Source organism: Balaenoptera musculus, chromosome 15 (genome assembly GCF_009873245.2).
Source record: "Balaenoptera musculus isolate JJ_BM4_2016_0621 chromosome 15, mBalMus1.pri.v3, whole genome shotgun sequence".
Lineage (NCBI taxonomy): Eukaryota > Metazoa > Chordata > Mammalia > Artiodactyla > Balaenopteridae > Balaenoptera > Balaenoptera musculus.
Window position 1 is genome coordinate 68,743,743 of NC_045799.1, and position 16,555 is coordinate 68,760,297.

Here is a 16,555-nt window from a genome sequence, read left to right on the forward strand (position 1 = left end):
GATATTCTTTGCTCATCAAACAAGAGAGGAAGAAGGCTCCACCTTCTTTTAGTCCCTCAGCCTCACCATCCAGACCTATGGAATTGACATCTTATACTACTACTTGCTGTTGACCCACTGTTCTTGCCCACTGACACCCATGGAATGTGTACACTGCCGAGTTGGGAGACTATGCGTGTTCACTGGTTTGCATTACCCTCTTGGCAAAGGACCACTCATAGAAAGTGGTGTGTTTCATCTCATCACCACTCCCCCTGGCAAAACTCCCTAACCTCAGCCTTCCCCACTGTCATTTCTACTTTGGGTATCAATGGGCTCTTGTTCCTCCGTTGAATACTAAGTAAGGATTTGATAACTGATCTTGCCCCAAGATATGTGTACTGGGTTTTTGTTGCTGTTTGTTTACTTTGCTTGTGTGTGTGTGTGTGTGTGTGTGTGTGTGTGTGTGTGTGTGTGTAAGACTCAAGGTTCTTCAAGTTTGAGTATATCCATTCTCTGCTCCTGACAGATAATGAAATGGAACATGCAAACACACTTTAAATTTTTATTTAGAAAATGTTTTATTGGTGGCGCAGTGGTTGGGAGTCTGCCTGCCAACGCGGGGGACACGGGTTCGAGCCCTGGTCCGGAAAGATCCCACATGCCGCAGAGCAACTAAGCCCGTGCACCACAACTACTGAGCCTGCACTCTAGAGCCCAAGAGCCACAACTACTGAAGCCTTCATGCCTAGAGCCCGTGCTCTGCAGCAGGAGAGGCCACAGCAGTGAGAAGCCCGTGCACCCTGTGCACTGCAACAAAGAGTAGTCCCTGCTCGCCGCAACTGGAGAGAGCCCGCGTGCAGCAACAAAGACCCAACGCAGCCAAAAATTAAAAAAAAAAAGAAAGTTAAAAAAAACGAAAATGTTTTATAATAAGTCTAGTACAAAATATATGAACATCTTGAATATGCATCATAGTGAAACAAACACACGTGAACCTACCTCAGCTTTAGAAATTATTGAAGTGTCTGTATACTCCTTCCCCACTCCCTTTCCCTGGAGTGTCCTACCCTCCTCCCTAAAGGTCACAAAGAGCCTAACTTCTGTTTTTCTCCACTCATTCCTTTACTTTTCTGTATGTTACTACCATATATGTTGTTTTCCTAAATAACATTAGTTTTGCTTGGATTGAACTTTACAAAAATGTTACCTATTTCCTCTTTCACCAAATATCATGTTTTTGAAATTCAGACACTGATGCTTGTAACTGGTAGCTCTAGTTCGTTCATTTTCACTGCTACGTAGTTTTCCATTGTATTCGTTTTCCACATATTCCTTCCCTCACAACATTTCAAAGGCGATTATGTGTGCAAAGCTCTTCGCCCAGTTCCTGGGGTAGAGTCAGCACTCAGTAAATACTTGTTCAATTACTGAATGAGACTGAGCCCCAACTGACTGTAACACTGACACTTGTTTTTCCGTCTGGATTCCCTGCCCTTCGCCCCAGTGCTGAGGATCCTTCCAGCTCTTCCGCTCTGAGTTAACTACAGTTATAAAATTTCGTGACTAGCAATAAGAAACCCAGTGGCCTCTCAAAGCATCTAAGACTACAATTCCCGGAGAGCATTGCGGTGCTCCCTTGCGTCAATTTCAGTTTACTTTCTCCCTCCAGGAACTTCCGGGTTGTGTGGGCGGGGCCAATGGAGTTGTCCAATGGGCACCTCCACGGGCTGATGGGCGGGGAAATTGTCCAATGAGCATCTCCGCCAAGGTGCCAATCAGCGGGAAGGTTGCTGGCGCAGCCGCCCTGGGCGGCGTCACTGAGCCGCGCCAGCTGAGCCTTGTAAGAGCCGAGCCCGTCTCTACTACCTTGTCCGGGGCTCGCTCCTTCTCCCGGCGTCCGTCGACCCCGCTTCCATGTCACCGGTAGACGCAGCACCCCGAAACCTTCACGCCCATGGCCACTAGCCTGAGGAGGGCTTCTTTCACTGCCTCTTCTTCTTCCCCTACCGACACGGACGACGAGGGCGTGCGCGGCACTTGCGAAGATGCTTCTATATGCAAGAGGTGACTGCCTGGCGCGGGGTTAGGGGCCGGCATCTCCGGGGGGCTGGGGCCTAGGTGGGAGGCGGGCCTGTGTCTAAGGAATACGCTTTTACGCCGGAAGTCACCCGTCAACTCGTGCGACATCTGTGAAATGCTCAGAGCAGGCATTCATCTACTTAACTCATAATTATCTAATTTTTGCTGTGGGCCAGGCACGGTACAAGCCCGCGGATACCGTGCCTGGGATACGGCGCTGAACCAGGAAGACGTGGACTTGGCCTTCTCGGAGCCAAAGTCTTGCTGGAAACACACTTGAAGCGAGTAGTAACAACAGTTTTGATAGGTTATGGGGAGAAGTGCAGGGTCTCCCTCTTTTGTAGGTTACATTCCATTGGGACTTGGCGTGATCCCCATTGTGCACCTGAAACTCAGGTCAGTTAAGGGGGGAAATGACCTGTCCAGGGTCACATAATATTTGTGTGCAGAGCCAGTATTTTCCAGAGCGCTTTCCTGTGTGCTGTTGGAGTCTACACTTTTGCAGGCGTAGTGGGGGCTATGTGGGGGGGCGTTGCGAGCACAGGTATGTGTCATGTACCTGAAAGCATGAAAAAGAAAGCATGAGACTTGAGTGTATGCTACTCATTCATTCACTGAACAAAAATTATTGAGGGAATTCCGTGGCGGTCCAGTGGTTAGGACTCTGCACTTTCCCTGCCAAGGGTGCGGGTTCAGTCCCTGGTCAGGGAACTGAGATCCCACAAGCCTGGCGGCGCGGCCAAAAACAAAAACAAAAAAACCCCCAAATTATGGAGAGCTTACTTCCTTTTGGCTGGTTGGTGGGTATTTAGTGATTGAGAACACATGATGAAGAAGATTGACATGGTGTCTGAACTCACCCCCTAGTTGGAAAAGACAGGAAGCAAATAATAACCCAGGAAGTAATACAATTACAACTTTGTGTTTAATGCTGAGAAATACAGTGCGCCATTAGAGTTTGAAATTTAGTTGAGAACAGGTGACTTAAAAAAAAGAAAGAAAATAGGGGTATAGGAGGGTGTTCAGGCAGGTCAAGGAAGGAGTATGGACTGTTTGAGGAACTGATTGAATGCCCTTGGAAGCTGTGGCCTTGTAGGGACCTGGTGGGGAAAACAAGTTTTGGGTTAAGGCTTGAACTTTTTGTAGGTCTTGGAGACTAAGCATAGTGATTCAGATCATGGACTCTGGAGCCAGACTGTCAAGCTGGGCCATTCACTAGGTGCGTAAACTTGGGCAGATTACTAAATCACTCTGTGTCTCAGTCTCTTGATCTGTAAAGTGGGGATGAAAATAATACCCACTTCATAGGTGCTTGTAAAGGTGAAATGATATTAAATATTAGTAAAGCACTTAGTGCAGTGTCTGGCGTGTAGTACGTGTTAGTGGTGGTTGGTTAAATAAATAGATAAATACATTCATAAGTATTAAAGGCTTGGAGGCAGTCCCTGCTGAAATTTGTGAACTTAAATGAATTATACCCAACTGTATTTCTTCTCTAGCTTTTGATCTCTATTGACCACATCCGTAGCATTATTGATTTAGAAGCAATTTTTCTCGTATTTGACTGCTGTTTGCTAAGAGAATCAGAAGTGCCGTCAGAATTACCAGAGAGAAATAAAATACTTTTCAGTAGCACGTTAGGGCTAGATTTACTTAATATTTATTGGAAATACTTGGCTCATTTAATATTTGTTGGTAACATTTTTGGCCAACTTGACTATATAAAGCAAATTAGGTACTATATATAAAATAGATAACTAATAAAACCTACTGTCTAGCACAGGGAACTCTACTCAATACCTTGTAATGACCTGTATGGGAAAAGAATCTTAAAAAAGAGTAGATATAGGGCTTCCCTGGTGGCACAGTGGTTGAGAATCTGCCTGCCAATGCAGGGGACACGGGTTCGAGCCCTGGTCTAGGAAGATCCCACATGCCGCGGAGCAACTGGGCCCGTGAGCCACAACTACTGAGCCTACGCGTCTGGAGCCTGTGCTCCGCAACAAGAGAGGCCGCGATAGTGAGAGGCCCGCGCACCGCGATGAAGAGTGGCCCCCGCTCTCCGCAACTAGAGGAAGCCCTCGCACAGAAACGAAGACCCAACACAGCCAAAAATAAATAAATTAAAAAAAAAAAAAAAAGAGTAGATATACGTAAATGTATAACTGATTCACTTTGCTGTACAGCAGAAATTAACACAACATTGTAAATCAACTACAATACAAATTAATTTAAGAAAATAAAGCAAATTAGCTGTAAAATAGTTCAGACAAGACACAAAAGTACAGAGAAATAGTATAACCAGAGCATGCCTTTCCTTGGCTCTCTGTTGGATGGTTTTTATAATTTCACCTCTTCTCTGCCTCAGTTTCCAATGCCCTTGGGTGTCTTCAGACGTCTCAACGTCGTAGGGGAAGTTTGGGTTTGGAACTGCAGAGAATCTAATGCAGTAGTTCCCAGCCGAAACTGCACACCAGCATAGCCTTTGGAGCTTTTAAAAGAAACGCAGATACTCAGGGCCGACTCTAGATCCACTGAATCAGAAGCTTCTGGGATAGGTTCCAGGGCCGTAAAAACCAGACATGTTTGCCATCTGGATGCATTTCATCAAAGCTTTTTTTGCACTGGGTTTTCTCTCATCTGGAAAAAACATGGAAAGCGATGGTGAGAATCCATAAGTTAATGTTTTAAGATATTTTGCAGGATTTAATGAATTTCAAGTTCTGTTGATACTGTGACCTGCACCTTCACTGTAACATGTGAAACCCTTAAGTCTTGTCAAAAAGTCATCTTGTTAAATAGGGATTCCTTGTGTGAATTGTGGGCATGTTACTCTCTTTCTGCCTCAGTTTTCTTATCTTTATAATGGGACTAATAATGGTAACTTGCCTTTTAGATGTGAGGATTAAATGAGATAATCCATGCAAAGGTTAGCACAGGATCTGGCACGAAGTGAAGCCTTCAATAAATTCTTATTGTTATTTTGATTTTTCCTCCAGTCTGAATATTATTTGTTTGAAGTTACTGAAATAGCTGTGGGTCAGGCTGGTTCCTGCCGCCACGAGTTACAGCTGTAAGATCCCTAAAATAATGTTCAAAAGCCGATTAGCTCCCCAGCGCTCCTACAATTCTGTTATTTCTGTTTTAATTTGCTCCCTCCTTTTGGTTCAGAGCCCTTCTGCAGATAATAATGCTGTTATCGGTCTCAGAGGGCTGTTGTGAGGCTTAAATGTGGAGTGCTTCCAAGAGTGCTTGGCACACAGTAGGTGTTCAAAATTGGTAGTTGTTGTCATCGTCACTGCCCCACTGTCACCAAATCATCATCATCATCATCATCATCACCACAGACTCTATCACTCTTACAGTCCAACAGTTAGAACGCTTCTGATTGGATATATTAGGTTTAGCCTAATAACTCCCATTTGATTCAACGACTGTCTATAGTGCACTTACCAGGATGGCTAACTCACCCCACTCCCCAGTCCTCCTTATCTTCCCCATCATGCTGTGCCCCTAAGTCAGTTCCCTGCCCTTGTTTGCCCTTGATCGCACCCCTCCTCCTGCAGCCCCCACTGTGCCCTCTGAAATTACCGCTACATAATCACCAGCCGCCTCTATTTCCTCAGCCTCTCTTTAGTCATTCCCTCCCTCTCTTTGTATGGACGCCGGCCCTTCCCTGGGGATATCCTTTTCTTGAAGCCAAGTCATGCCTCTGTCTTCTCATACCCTGGACGTCCTAGAATCGGGAGGGTCAAAATTTGTGTCCTCACTGCTCTTTGTCCCCTCCCCCCATTTCTTTGAGGCCCACGTCCCCAGCATCCTCTCCTCCATATTACTGTTTTTTACCTTCTGCCGGTTATTCACCTAATTCATTGATGACTTGGGTATCTGGCCCACAGGCCTTCCTGTCTGCCTCAGTTCTTGCCATCATCCTAGTTGACTTCCTGGCGCGCATGTGGAGGACCCAGTGTACACGCGGGAACACTCATTCTTGGACACCTCATCTGCAGTGATCACCTCTGCTCATCCACCTTTGTCACCATTCCCACCACGATCCCCTGGATTTCCATCCCGGTGCTGCATGCGCCACCTCACAGATGAACAATGCAGCGCTCTTCAACCCCAGTCTCTTGTTTTTTTTTAAAAAACGTGGTGATCCATTTATTTATTTATTTATTTATGGCTGTGTTGGGTCTTCGTTTCTGTGGGAGGGCTTTCTCTAGTTACGGCAAGCGGGGGCCACTCTTCATCGCGGTGCGCGGGCCTCTCACTGTCGCGGCCTCTCTTGTTGTGGAGCACAAGCTCCAGATGCGCAGGCTCAGCAATTGTGGCTCACGGGCCCAGTTGCTCCGCGGCATGTGGGATCTTCCCAGACCAGGGCTCGAACCCGTGTCCCCTGCATTGGCAGGCAGACTCTCAACCACTGCGCCACCAGGGAAGCCCCCCCAGTCTCTTCTTTCCAGCACGCTTGATCAGTTGTTTCTGCTCTGCCCTCAGCATCTTTCTCCTCGGGACCTCCATGGTTTTCTCCAGCCTGTAGACACTTCCCTGCAGGCTGTTACCTCTTATGAGCTTCGAGTTCATAGTCCATCCTTCAGTGGTTCTCTTGGCAATGGCTTTGTCTCCCTTGCCCTCAATCCTAGTAAACCCAGACCGTGGTTGAACCAGACTCTCCGTTTTCACCCGGAATACTGGTGGTAGAAATCACACAGCAGGGCGGCTTGGTACTGCTGTGATTTCGTGTCAGCCAGCCTCACCTGTGCCCTTACAGAACCAGCTCATTCCAGCGTGATTCTCTGGCTAGCTCACTTTCCTGTTCTCCAGTGTTTTGAGTGTAAAATTTGTAATAAAAATGAAACATTAAAAAGTTGATAGACATTTTATTTTAGAATTGCCTTATTTTCCAGCCAGTGGGAAGTTTTCTTTTTCATCTATGAATTTGAAACTTTAAAGTTATTAATCTTGGGAAAGCAGATGAAAGCCCCGAGTTAAAATAGGAGACTCTTTTTAAGTTAAGGGAGCTTTGGGGCCTATCCGTAAGGGGTGTTAGAAAGAACTTACAGGATTTGGGCTTCAGTTGGGCAATTTGGGGGAGGGTTCAAGGAAGCAGGGATTTGCCCGGGATTGGGTGCTCACAGGAGGCGGGGACAATTTTGTGATTGGGTAGCTCAGTCTTTTCTAGGGGGAGGTGTGTCTGACTTTTCTAGAATCAGACACTCTGTGATTTGTAAAGAAACCACAGTTGCTCATCTCAGCCAGGAGAGAGGAGTGTTTGGGACCCTGTGGCTGGCATGATGACCTTGGTTTTGTCTGTTAGACAGAATTATGAAGGGGTCCTGTTTTGCCTCAGTTCATCGCTCTTGCAGTGCGACCTTGCGCTGCTGGTCCTGCGAGATTGTTTCTGTCCAACAGAAGGACAGCGTGGCCTCTGTGAGCACCAGGCAAGCATCTAACTGCAGTGAAGCCTGGCTCATGGTACCAGGCCAACTCCTAGCGGTCAGCACTGGTTTTCTTATTTTCACAGGGGAGGAGAGGTGAGTCTTAAAAAGACGAATAGGTGTTTATCAGGCAGAAGAAAATAGCAGGAGCCAAAGAACATAGAGATTGAAGCTCTTGAGGTTGAAGTGTTAGGGGAACTTGACCTTGGATGGGCGCTGGGTAGCAAGAGAGAATTCCGGAGAGGTTGTCAGAGAACAAAATGGGGAAGGTCCCAAGGACTTTTAAGTTGGGGAACTGACATGATCTGGGTTTGTGTTTTAGAAAAATCCCCAGCATCTGTGCAGCTGATGGGCTGGTGACAAAGGGAAAGTCTGTTCCCTTTTCCTTCCCAACGGCCACAGCCCTCGCTCACCTGATCTGTTGCAACACGGCCTTATTGTTCTACCTGCTTCTAGTCTGGCCATCTCTCCTGTCCAAGTGTTTATACCGGGGCCAGGGTGATTTTTTCAGAATCACAAATCTTATCCTGTCACTTTGCTACTTGAAACTTTTTGATTCTCTGTCAGCCACAAGATAAATAGCGACACACCTCACCTTTCCTGATCTGATCACGCTACCCTGGATCTGATCCTTGCCAACTGGAAATATCTCCATTTGGATTTCTCAGAATTTCTCAAATTTATTATTTCCAAAACTGTGCTCAAGATTACCTTCCCGAATTTTCCTCCACGCCACCCCACCCACCCCAACTCAGTGGGTGATGCCATTGTCCCCTCAGTTAGAGTAAAAAAGGTAGGAGTCATCGTGGAGCTGCCCTTTCACTTACCCACTGTGTGATCAATCACCCAGACCTTAGACTGTGTCTGCAAAATGTTTCTGGAATTTACTTCCTTTCCTCCACCTCTGTGGCTGCCATCTCAGTCCACACTCAGGTCATCCATGGTCTGAGCCGTGACACTCATCTGCCAACTGAGCTCCCCAATCATGCTTACCTCCCCAAGTCCAGTTCTCACACTGAAGCCAGAGGTTTGCAAAAGGCACATGGGACCTTGTCACTCCCTAGTTTAATGGCTTCTTGTTGCTGTTAGAAGAAGAGCGAAGTATTTCTCACATGGTCCGCCCGGCCCTGCCTGCTCTGTCTGGCTTCTCCTATCTTGCTTCCCCCCACTCTTCCCTTCTCGCCACCGTCCTCTCAGTTCCTCAGGCGAGCCCTGTTCCTGTCTTTCCTGGGGCCTTTCAGCAGGCCGTCCCCTCCCGAAATGCTTTCTCCCACCCTTCCTTGTCTGATCGGCTCCGTGTCATCCCTCAGACTGATGCCTTCATTTGATATTCGTTATTGAGACCCTGCTTAATTTATGGAGGCCCTGTTCTAGTGTGGATGCGGAAGTGAATGAAACAGACAAAAGCGGAGCTCTCATGGGGCATGTATTCCAGTGGAGGAAGCAGCCAGGAAGCAGACGAGCAACATATCTGGCACGTGAGATGGTGGGCGATGCTGTAGGAGTGTTGGAAGGCCACGTGAGCCGGGATGGCCAGGGACCGCCCCATTGAGAAGGTCAGTGCTGGGGAGGGAGTGAGCCCTGGGGATGGACTTCTGGGGAAACAGTGTCCCAGGCAGAGTACAAAGGCCCTGTGAGGCAGGAGCTGGCCCCGCCTGTCCCAGGAGCTGCAAGGCCGGCTGAGTGAGGGGGAGAGGAGCTCTTTTAAGGACGCAGCTTTCACTCTGAGTGAGATGGGAGCCGCTGGGGGACTCGGAAGACGAAGGTGACCTGACGTGGGTTTGAACAGGATCCCTTCAGCGTCTCTGTTGAGAACAGACTGTAGGGGGCAGCCTGGAGGCAGGGAGATCTGCTCTCAGAATATCCCAAGTCAGAGATGCTGGGGGCTTGGATCAGGATGGTAGCGGTGGAGGTGCTGGGAATCCGATAGATTCTGGATACACTGTGGAGGTCAGGCTGATAGAATGTACTGACGGATTGGATGTGTGATGAGGAGTTAAAGATGACGCCGAGATTTCTGTCTTATCTCAGATGTGGCTCCTTCCAGGAGGCCTCTTTGGCCCCTGCAGACAAGATGTAGCCTCTGTTCCGTGTTCTCATAACACTCTGTGCGTCTCCTTTGTGGTCATCAGCCCAGTTGTAGTTCAGACATGCTGTTTAATGTCTGTCCCTCCGAGCAGAATGAAAACAACACAAAGCAGGAACCTGTCTACCTTAGTGCCATTCGCGTTGTAGGCACACAATAATTATCTGTCGGATGGCTAAATTGATTAGACCCGAATGCAAATGCTCAAGATTATATATTTCCTGATGAGGTCTTAAAAATTCTGGTTTTCTGTTTAACTGGTTTTCAGTGGTCCGTATGTGTTAGAAGCCAGACCAGGGGCTGTAAGGCTGAAATTCCACTGTGCAAATAATAGAAGTTCATCTGATTTCTCAACCGAATCGACAGATGTCCCCCACTACCCCGTCATGAAAGCAGGACACAGGATCACCTCTCAGGAAAGCCAGCGTTTTCCTGAGGGCCCTGGCCTCTCCAGCACACTGATTGCGTCTTCAGCTATGCCCCAGAGAGCAGGGCTAAGATTTTGATCTGAAATATTTTGAAGGCAGGTGCCAAGGTACTTTCCACTCCCAGAGAAGACATGTCACTTTAGAACTAGAACATACTGTGGAGGATACGTTAGCTGCCAACCTTGCCCATCAAAAAGGTCAAATAAACTGTGGATGTTTTATCGCCCCCATTTTTTATTTTTAATAAAAGGAAAATATTAGATTTTGGAAAACATTTGTGAAAGGTAGTGATCTTAGATCTCAAATAGTAATATCACATCTTTTTTTTTTTTCCCTCTCTTAAAAGCTTAATTTTTTTAAATGAGAAAGGTGAATACAGTTGACTCTTGAGCAAGATGGGTTTGAACTGCACAGGCCCACTTATGCAGGGAGGGTGTTTTTTCATTAAATACAGTTCTACACGATCCAAAGTTGTCAAATCTGCAGATGCGGAACCGAGGATACAGAGGGCCAACTGTAAAGCTATACCTGGATTTTCTACTGCGTGGGGGTCAGCACCCCTAACCTCCACGTTGTTCAAGGGTCAACTGTACTTTTTCCCCACTCAGGAGCCTACTATGAACATATTGTACATGTAATTTCACCCAGATCTGCCTCATTCTTTTTATTGGCTGTACAGTATTCTGCAGTGTGGTTGTACCTTATTTGACTGTTCTTCTTTTGGTCAACATTTAGGTGGTTATGATTTTGCTCTTAAAATCGTGCTGTGATGAGCATCTTTGCACACATGTTTGAATTTTCCCATGAGACAGATTTCAGGGGAGAGGCTTCTGCAAGATGGTCCTCCAAGGAGGTGATAATCCGTTTCCATTCTTATCCATGGTGAACGGAGATGCTAATCATGGAACATTCTCAGTCTCTTAGATTGTTCAGCAACTGGCAGGTGGAAGATAACACCTGTTCTTAATTTGTATTCCTAAAATCACGAGTGAGACCGAGCATTTTTTGTCTGCTCACACACTCATTGATATTTTCTGTGTGAATCCTCTCTCCCATGTTGCTGTCCTACTGGGTTGTTGTCTTTTTCTTGTTCGGTTATTTGTATTTTATTATTGATTTGTAAGAACCTTTTGTATCTGGAATAGTAATCCTTTGCCTTGGTATTTGTTGCAGCATTTTCTCTCAAGCTGTTGCTTGTCTTTCAGTATAGCTTGTACTGTACATTTCATAACACAGAAATGGTGGCGCTTTAGGGTATAGAATCTGACAATCTAACTTTATGGCTTGTGGTTTTTGGGTAAAGCTTTGAAAGGCCATTCTCAATCTTTATAACATTTTATTTTAGCACTTCTATGGTTTTGGCTTTTATGCTTAGATCATTCATCTATATTTATTATTTTGGACGTTATAAAGTAGCAGTTTTAACTTAATTTTGTCTCAAATTATTAGCCACTTGTTCCTACATCATCTATTGAATGGTCTTATTTTCCCCATTGACTTGAAATGTCACTTGTATACTAAATTCTTATATATACTTTAACACAGCAGTGCATAGGTCATTCTTTTTTTTTATTGAGGTATAGTTGATTTACAATATCGTGTTAGTTTCAGGTGTACAGCACAGTGATTCAGTTATACATACATATATGTATATGTATATCCTTCTTCAGATTCTCTTTCCTTATAGGTTATTACAAAACATTGAGTATAGTTCCTTGTGCTTTACAGTAGGTCCTTGGTTGTCATTTCTTGACTTCCAGTTGAAATCGCTTTTTTTTTTTTTTCCGCATTTTGATGTCTGAAAACTTTCGACTCACAAAGTTACTCAGCTGTGAATTGATTCAGAGCTCCCACAGCTTTCTTCGCAGGGTGAAGATAGGTTTGTAGCAGGGTTATCAGAATTTTTTAGTCTGTTTGAGCAGCTGTGCTCCAGGAAGAAAGAAAAGGAAGGGATACTAGCAAGAGACATGTATGTGTCTGAATCTGCCCATTTTCATCAGGAAAGCAGTAGCTTTTTGGGAAGCCCAACCCTGTAGACTTGTACTTCTCATTAGCCATCATTAGGACACATGGCTCCACTCCTGGGTGCAGGAAAGTGTGGGGAGGTAAGAATTTCTAATAGGGCAGATTGATGCCACAAACAAAATTGGGGTCCTCTTAGGAAGAAAGGGTGAATGGATATTGGAAAGGGAACTTGGAGGATTTGCTACATCCCTCACCTTTTTTTTTTTCCTTCTAGGATTTCCTCAGGTATTCTTAAGAGAGAAGGGAAATGGGGAGAGGGAGATAATTTATACAGAATAAAATGTTCAGTTTGATGAGTGTTGATAGTTGCATATATCTGTGTACCACCACCCGAAACAAGATACAAAATATTTCTGAAACTCCAGAAAGTTCCCTTATCTCTAGTTAGTCTCCTTACCACTCCCCCGCCCCCCAGCAACCATTTTCTGTTTCAGGCTACCATAGATTTACCTATTCTTGAATGCCATATAAACAGAATCATACAGTATGCATTCTTTTTGTGTCTTCTTTCACTCAAGATGTTCTTTGAGATTCATCCATGTTGTACACATTGTCACAGATAAAGCCGGATGCTAAAGTGGTAAGGTCAGATTTTAATCAGTAATAACTATTGCAACAGGGAAAAGAATCCAGCATGAACTAAACTCAACTCTGATTTGTACAGCGGGTGTTTTAAAGGGCAAATGAGGGAGGAAGGAGGGGGGCAAGCAGGGATTCAGTAGAATCAGAGAAAAAATTACAGAAAATGGGAAAAGGGGGTGTTGGTCCACCAGAAACCGTCTGGATTCACTAGCTGGGAGACAGGGAGACCCTATCTTTAGGTGTTGCCTGGAACCAGCAGTAAGTTCTTTTGGCAGCCTTGAGTTTTCTCAGGCAGGCATGCTAAGGGGAACTAGAGACACCCTAGCGGTGTGGCCTTGAGCTGTTAGGAACTATGTTAATGTTTGCTCAGGTCTTTATATTATAGGCCACGGTTGAGGTCTAGTAGAGGAGGTCTCAGAGGAGCCTGGCTAGAGTTTGGTCAAGGAGAGAATCTTTGTCGGGGTAAAATAGTTTGCTCCTTTTTGTGTTGTATAAATGTACCACGATTTGTTCATCCATTCACCTGATGATGGACATTTGAGTCGTATCTAGTTTTTGGCCATGGTGAATAGGCTGCAATGAACATTCTTATATAAGCCTGAAATTTTTCTTGGATAAATATCTAGAAGTAGAATTGCTTAGTCATAGGGTGGGTATGTATTTAACTGCCCGACTGATTTCCAAAGTGGTTTATCAGATTACACTTCCCACCAGCAATGTATCAAAACTCCAGTTGCTCCATATCCTTGTTAAACATTCAGTATTGTTAGTGAGTGTGAAATAGCATCTCATTAAGGTGTGAAATGGCATTTCCCTGGTGACAGATGTATACTTATTGTGTGCTTATTGGCCATGCCTGCATCTTCTTTTGTGAATTGTCTGTTCAGGCCCTTGCCCATTTTCACTAATGATGATAATGTTGATTTTGACTTGTTGGAGTTCATTATATATTCTGTATAGGAATTGTTTGTCAGATAGATGTGTTGTAAATATACGTACACATATAGGAAAGTGAAAATTTTAAATATTATTTACAATAGCATTAAAAAACCAACTGTCTAAATCCCAGTCAAAACCCTAGCCATCTTTTTTGAAGAAATTAACAATTGATTCTAAAATGTATATGGAAACACAAAAAATCTAGACTAGCCCAAAAAAATCTTCAAAAGAAGAGTGAAGTTGGGGGACTTACACTGCTTAATCTACTGAATTTTAAGACCCACTGTAAAACTACAGTGATCAAAACAATGTGGTTTTTGCATAAAGGTAGAAAAATAGATCAATGAAACAGAAATAGACCTATACCGGTGCTGTCAGTTGATTTTTGCCCCGAGTGCCAAGTCAGTTCAGTGGGGAAAAGTCAAGTCTTTTTAACCAATAATTCTGGATCAACTGGATATTCAAGTGGAAACAGAATGAACACGGACCTCCTTCTGTACCCACATACTAATTTGGGATGGACCATAAACCTAAATATGAAAGCTAGAACCGCAAAGCTTCTGTATGAAAACATAGGGGAATTACCTTGGCAGCCTTGGGGTAGGTAAATATTTAGTATGTAGAACACAAAAAGTACTAACTACAAAGGAAAAAGAGATAAACTGAGAAAATGAACAGACAAGCCTCAGACTGGAGAAAATATTCAGAATACAGGTTCTTAAATGTTTTATTTTTTTCAAAAGTACATCAACATTATTCAGGTCCATGGCATCCTGTTACTGTGTTCTGTATTAATTTTATTAATTACATTTTCTGGTTTTTTGGTTAAAAAGTTAGATATGGGACATTGTACCAAAGGGACTGATTTGATTCTTCTACTTATTTCAGTCTCTGTGAATGTAGGTTCCTTTTCCGTTTACGCTTTGCCCACTATTCAGTGACTGCTTACAAGAGAGACAGTAGATTGTAGATCATATTACTTCTTGTAAAGTAATTAGATGTTAGATGAAGCCAAAAGGCAATACCAGTAGTCTCCTTTGGGAGGAAACTAGCCTGTGAGTCTTCTTAGTTATTCAGGCCCAGTTTTTTAGATGATTGAACACTTAAGGTCTGCCAATCTGCTTAGGAAAACAAAAAGAAGCTTTCAAGAGCTCCCAAGAAAGGAAGCAAATCCACACTCTGTTTAGGTACAGAGTCTATTGCCCTTAAGACTTTGCTTCCTATCTTCCATTTATAAACCAAGAATAGAACCAACAGGAAATAGAAACCAAAAACTGAAACTAAAAGATGTAGAAGAACAACAATAAAATTAAAAGTTAGAGGACCACAAGAAGTATGCAGTTAAAATCCCAAACTTGAAAATTAGTGCTGAGAATATTTGGTTGATTTTTGCAATTGCATATATATGGATTTACATACATACAGATACATAAGTATCTATAAGCAACTAAGCAATACACACACACACACAAACACACACACACACACACAGGATAGATATGTACCATTTAAGCACTGAAGTGTTGGGGGAGGGATCTAAATCCAGGTGGGTAGGTAGGTTTGTAAAGCAGTCAAATTAATTTCCCTAAAGGTTCTACAGCTTGGGCAAACTACTTTAGGGTTGTTACAAGGGCTGAATGTGTTCCTATTTGTCAAGCATTTGAATGATGCCTGGCATGCAGTAAGCACGCCGTCAGTGTCCAGGAGAAGTGAAACAAGCCAGCCCCAGCCTTGATCCTCATGTTCGGAGAGACCAGGGGGGGCCCTTTCCCATTCCCTGAATCCTCAGATGAAGAGATGCCTATTGGAAGGCGTCTCACAACTTCACATGAATTTCCCATTGTTGCAGCTGACAGTTACGCAAATAGGACAGAATCAGTAAATGTTTCTTTAATGAGTTGGTGGTCGGGCCAGATCACTGTTTCCCACGAGAGGAATGTGAGATGGTTTTAGGCGGTACACAGATAGATGTTTTAAATGTTAATGGTTAGGTATTTGTTACAGTGTGTGTTAGAAGAAAATATTAGGTAGCACATCAGACCTGAGTACTAAGAAAATTGAGTTTATTTAAAGACATATTACATTGGGGAGGAGGGGTGGGGGAGGGAAGGATTGGGAGTTTGGGGTTGCAGACGCAAACTATTATATATAGGATGGTTAGACAACAAGGTCCTGCTGTATAGCACAGGGAACTATATTCAATATCCTGTGATAAACCATAATGGAAAAGCATATGAAAAAGAATATATATATGTATAACTGAATCATTTTGCTGTACAGCAGAAGTTAACACATTGTAAATCAACTACATTTTAATGAAATAAATGTTAAAAAAAAGACATTACTTTGAACAGGTGGTATGTGAGTGTCATGAGCATTTTGAAAGCAATAGTGATTGAATGAAGATTGAGTGAATCTGTCAGGTCTTTCCAGATCTGAGATTTTTGATTCTTTGATTCTGGGTTTGAAACATGAAATCAAGATATTCAAATGGAAGGGATGTTTCTGGATTTGGGAAACAGAGGACGATCGTGGAAGTGACAGAACTAGGTGCACAGTATTGGGGTGTGGAGATAACCACTATTAACATTTTGGTATCTACTCTGGGCAGTCTTTATATATATATGTGTACGTTCATTCTAACAAACTTGGGAATGTCCTGTCCATATAATCTTGTAGCCTGTTTTGTCGACCCGATACTATAACTCCAGGTACAGCGTTCTTGTAAAAAAAAAAATCTTTGTGTTCATTCGTGGTTATTTCCTAAGGATAAAATCCCAGAAGTGGGACTGTTTGGCTGTTGTGTTCGCACGTTATTCTGGCTTCTTATACCTGTTGCCGCAGTGCCTTGAAGCATGACCGTGCCAGTTTCCGGTTTGGGCATTGGTGCTCCAGGGCACTCTTCCTCATTCCTCTCCAAAGCCAGGTTCTATAAAAAAGAGTTTTATTGCTGATTTGATAAGAGCAGTACTGCTCTCTGTTTTTGCTTTCATTTT

The 16,555-nt window shown here is 43.9% G+C and overlaps 1 protein-coding gene across 1 annotated transcript in view; it reads left to right on the forward strand.

Moving 5' to 3' along the window:
• The first annotated feature begins 1,725 nt into the window (after nucleotides 1-1,725).
• LCMT1 (leucine carboxyl methyltransferase 1) overlaps nucleotides 1,726-16,555 on the forward strand; it is a 55,419-nt gene continuing 40,589 nt past the window's right edge. Inside the window, exon 1 of the mRNA XM_036827153.1 lies at nucleotides 1,726-2,046. Coding sequence (XP_036683048.1) covers nucleotides 1,937-2,046 — 110 coding nt within the window. The 5' untranslated portion in view covers nucleotides 1,726-1,936. The remainder of the gene's footprint in view (nucleotides 2,047-16,555) is intronic.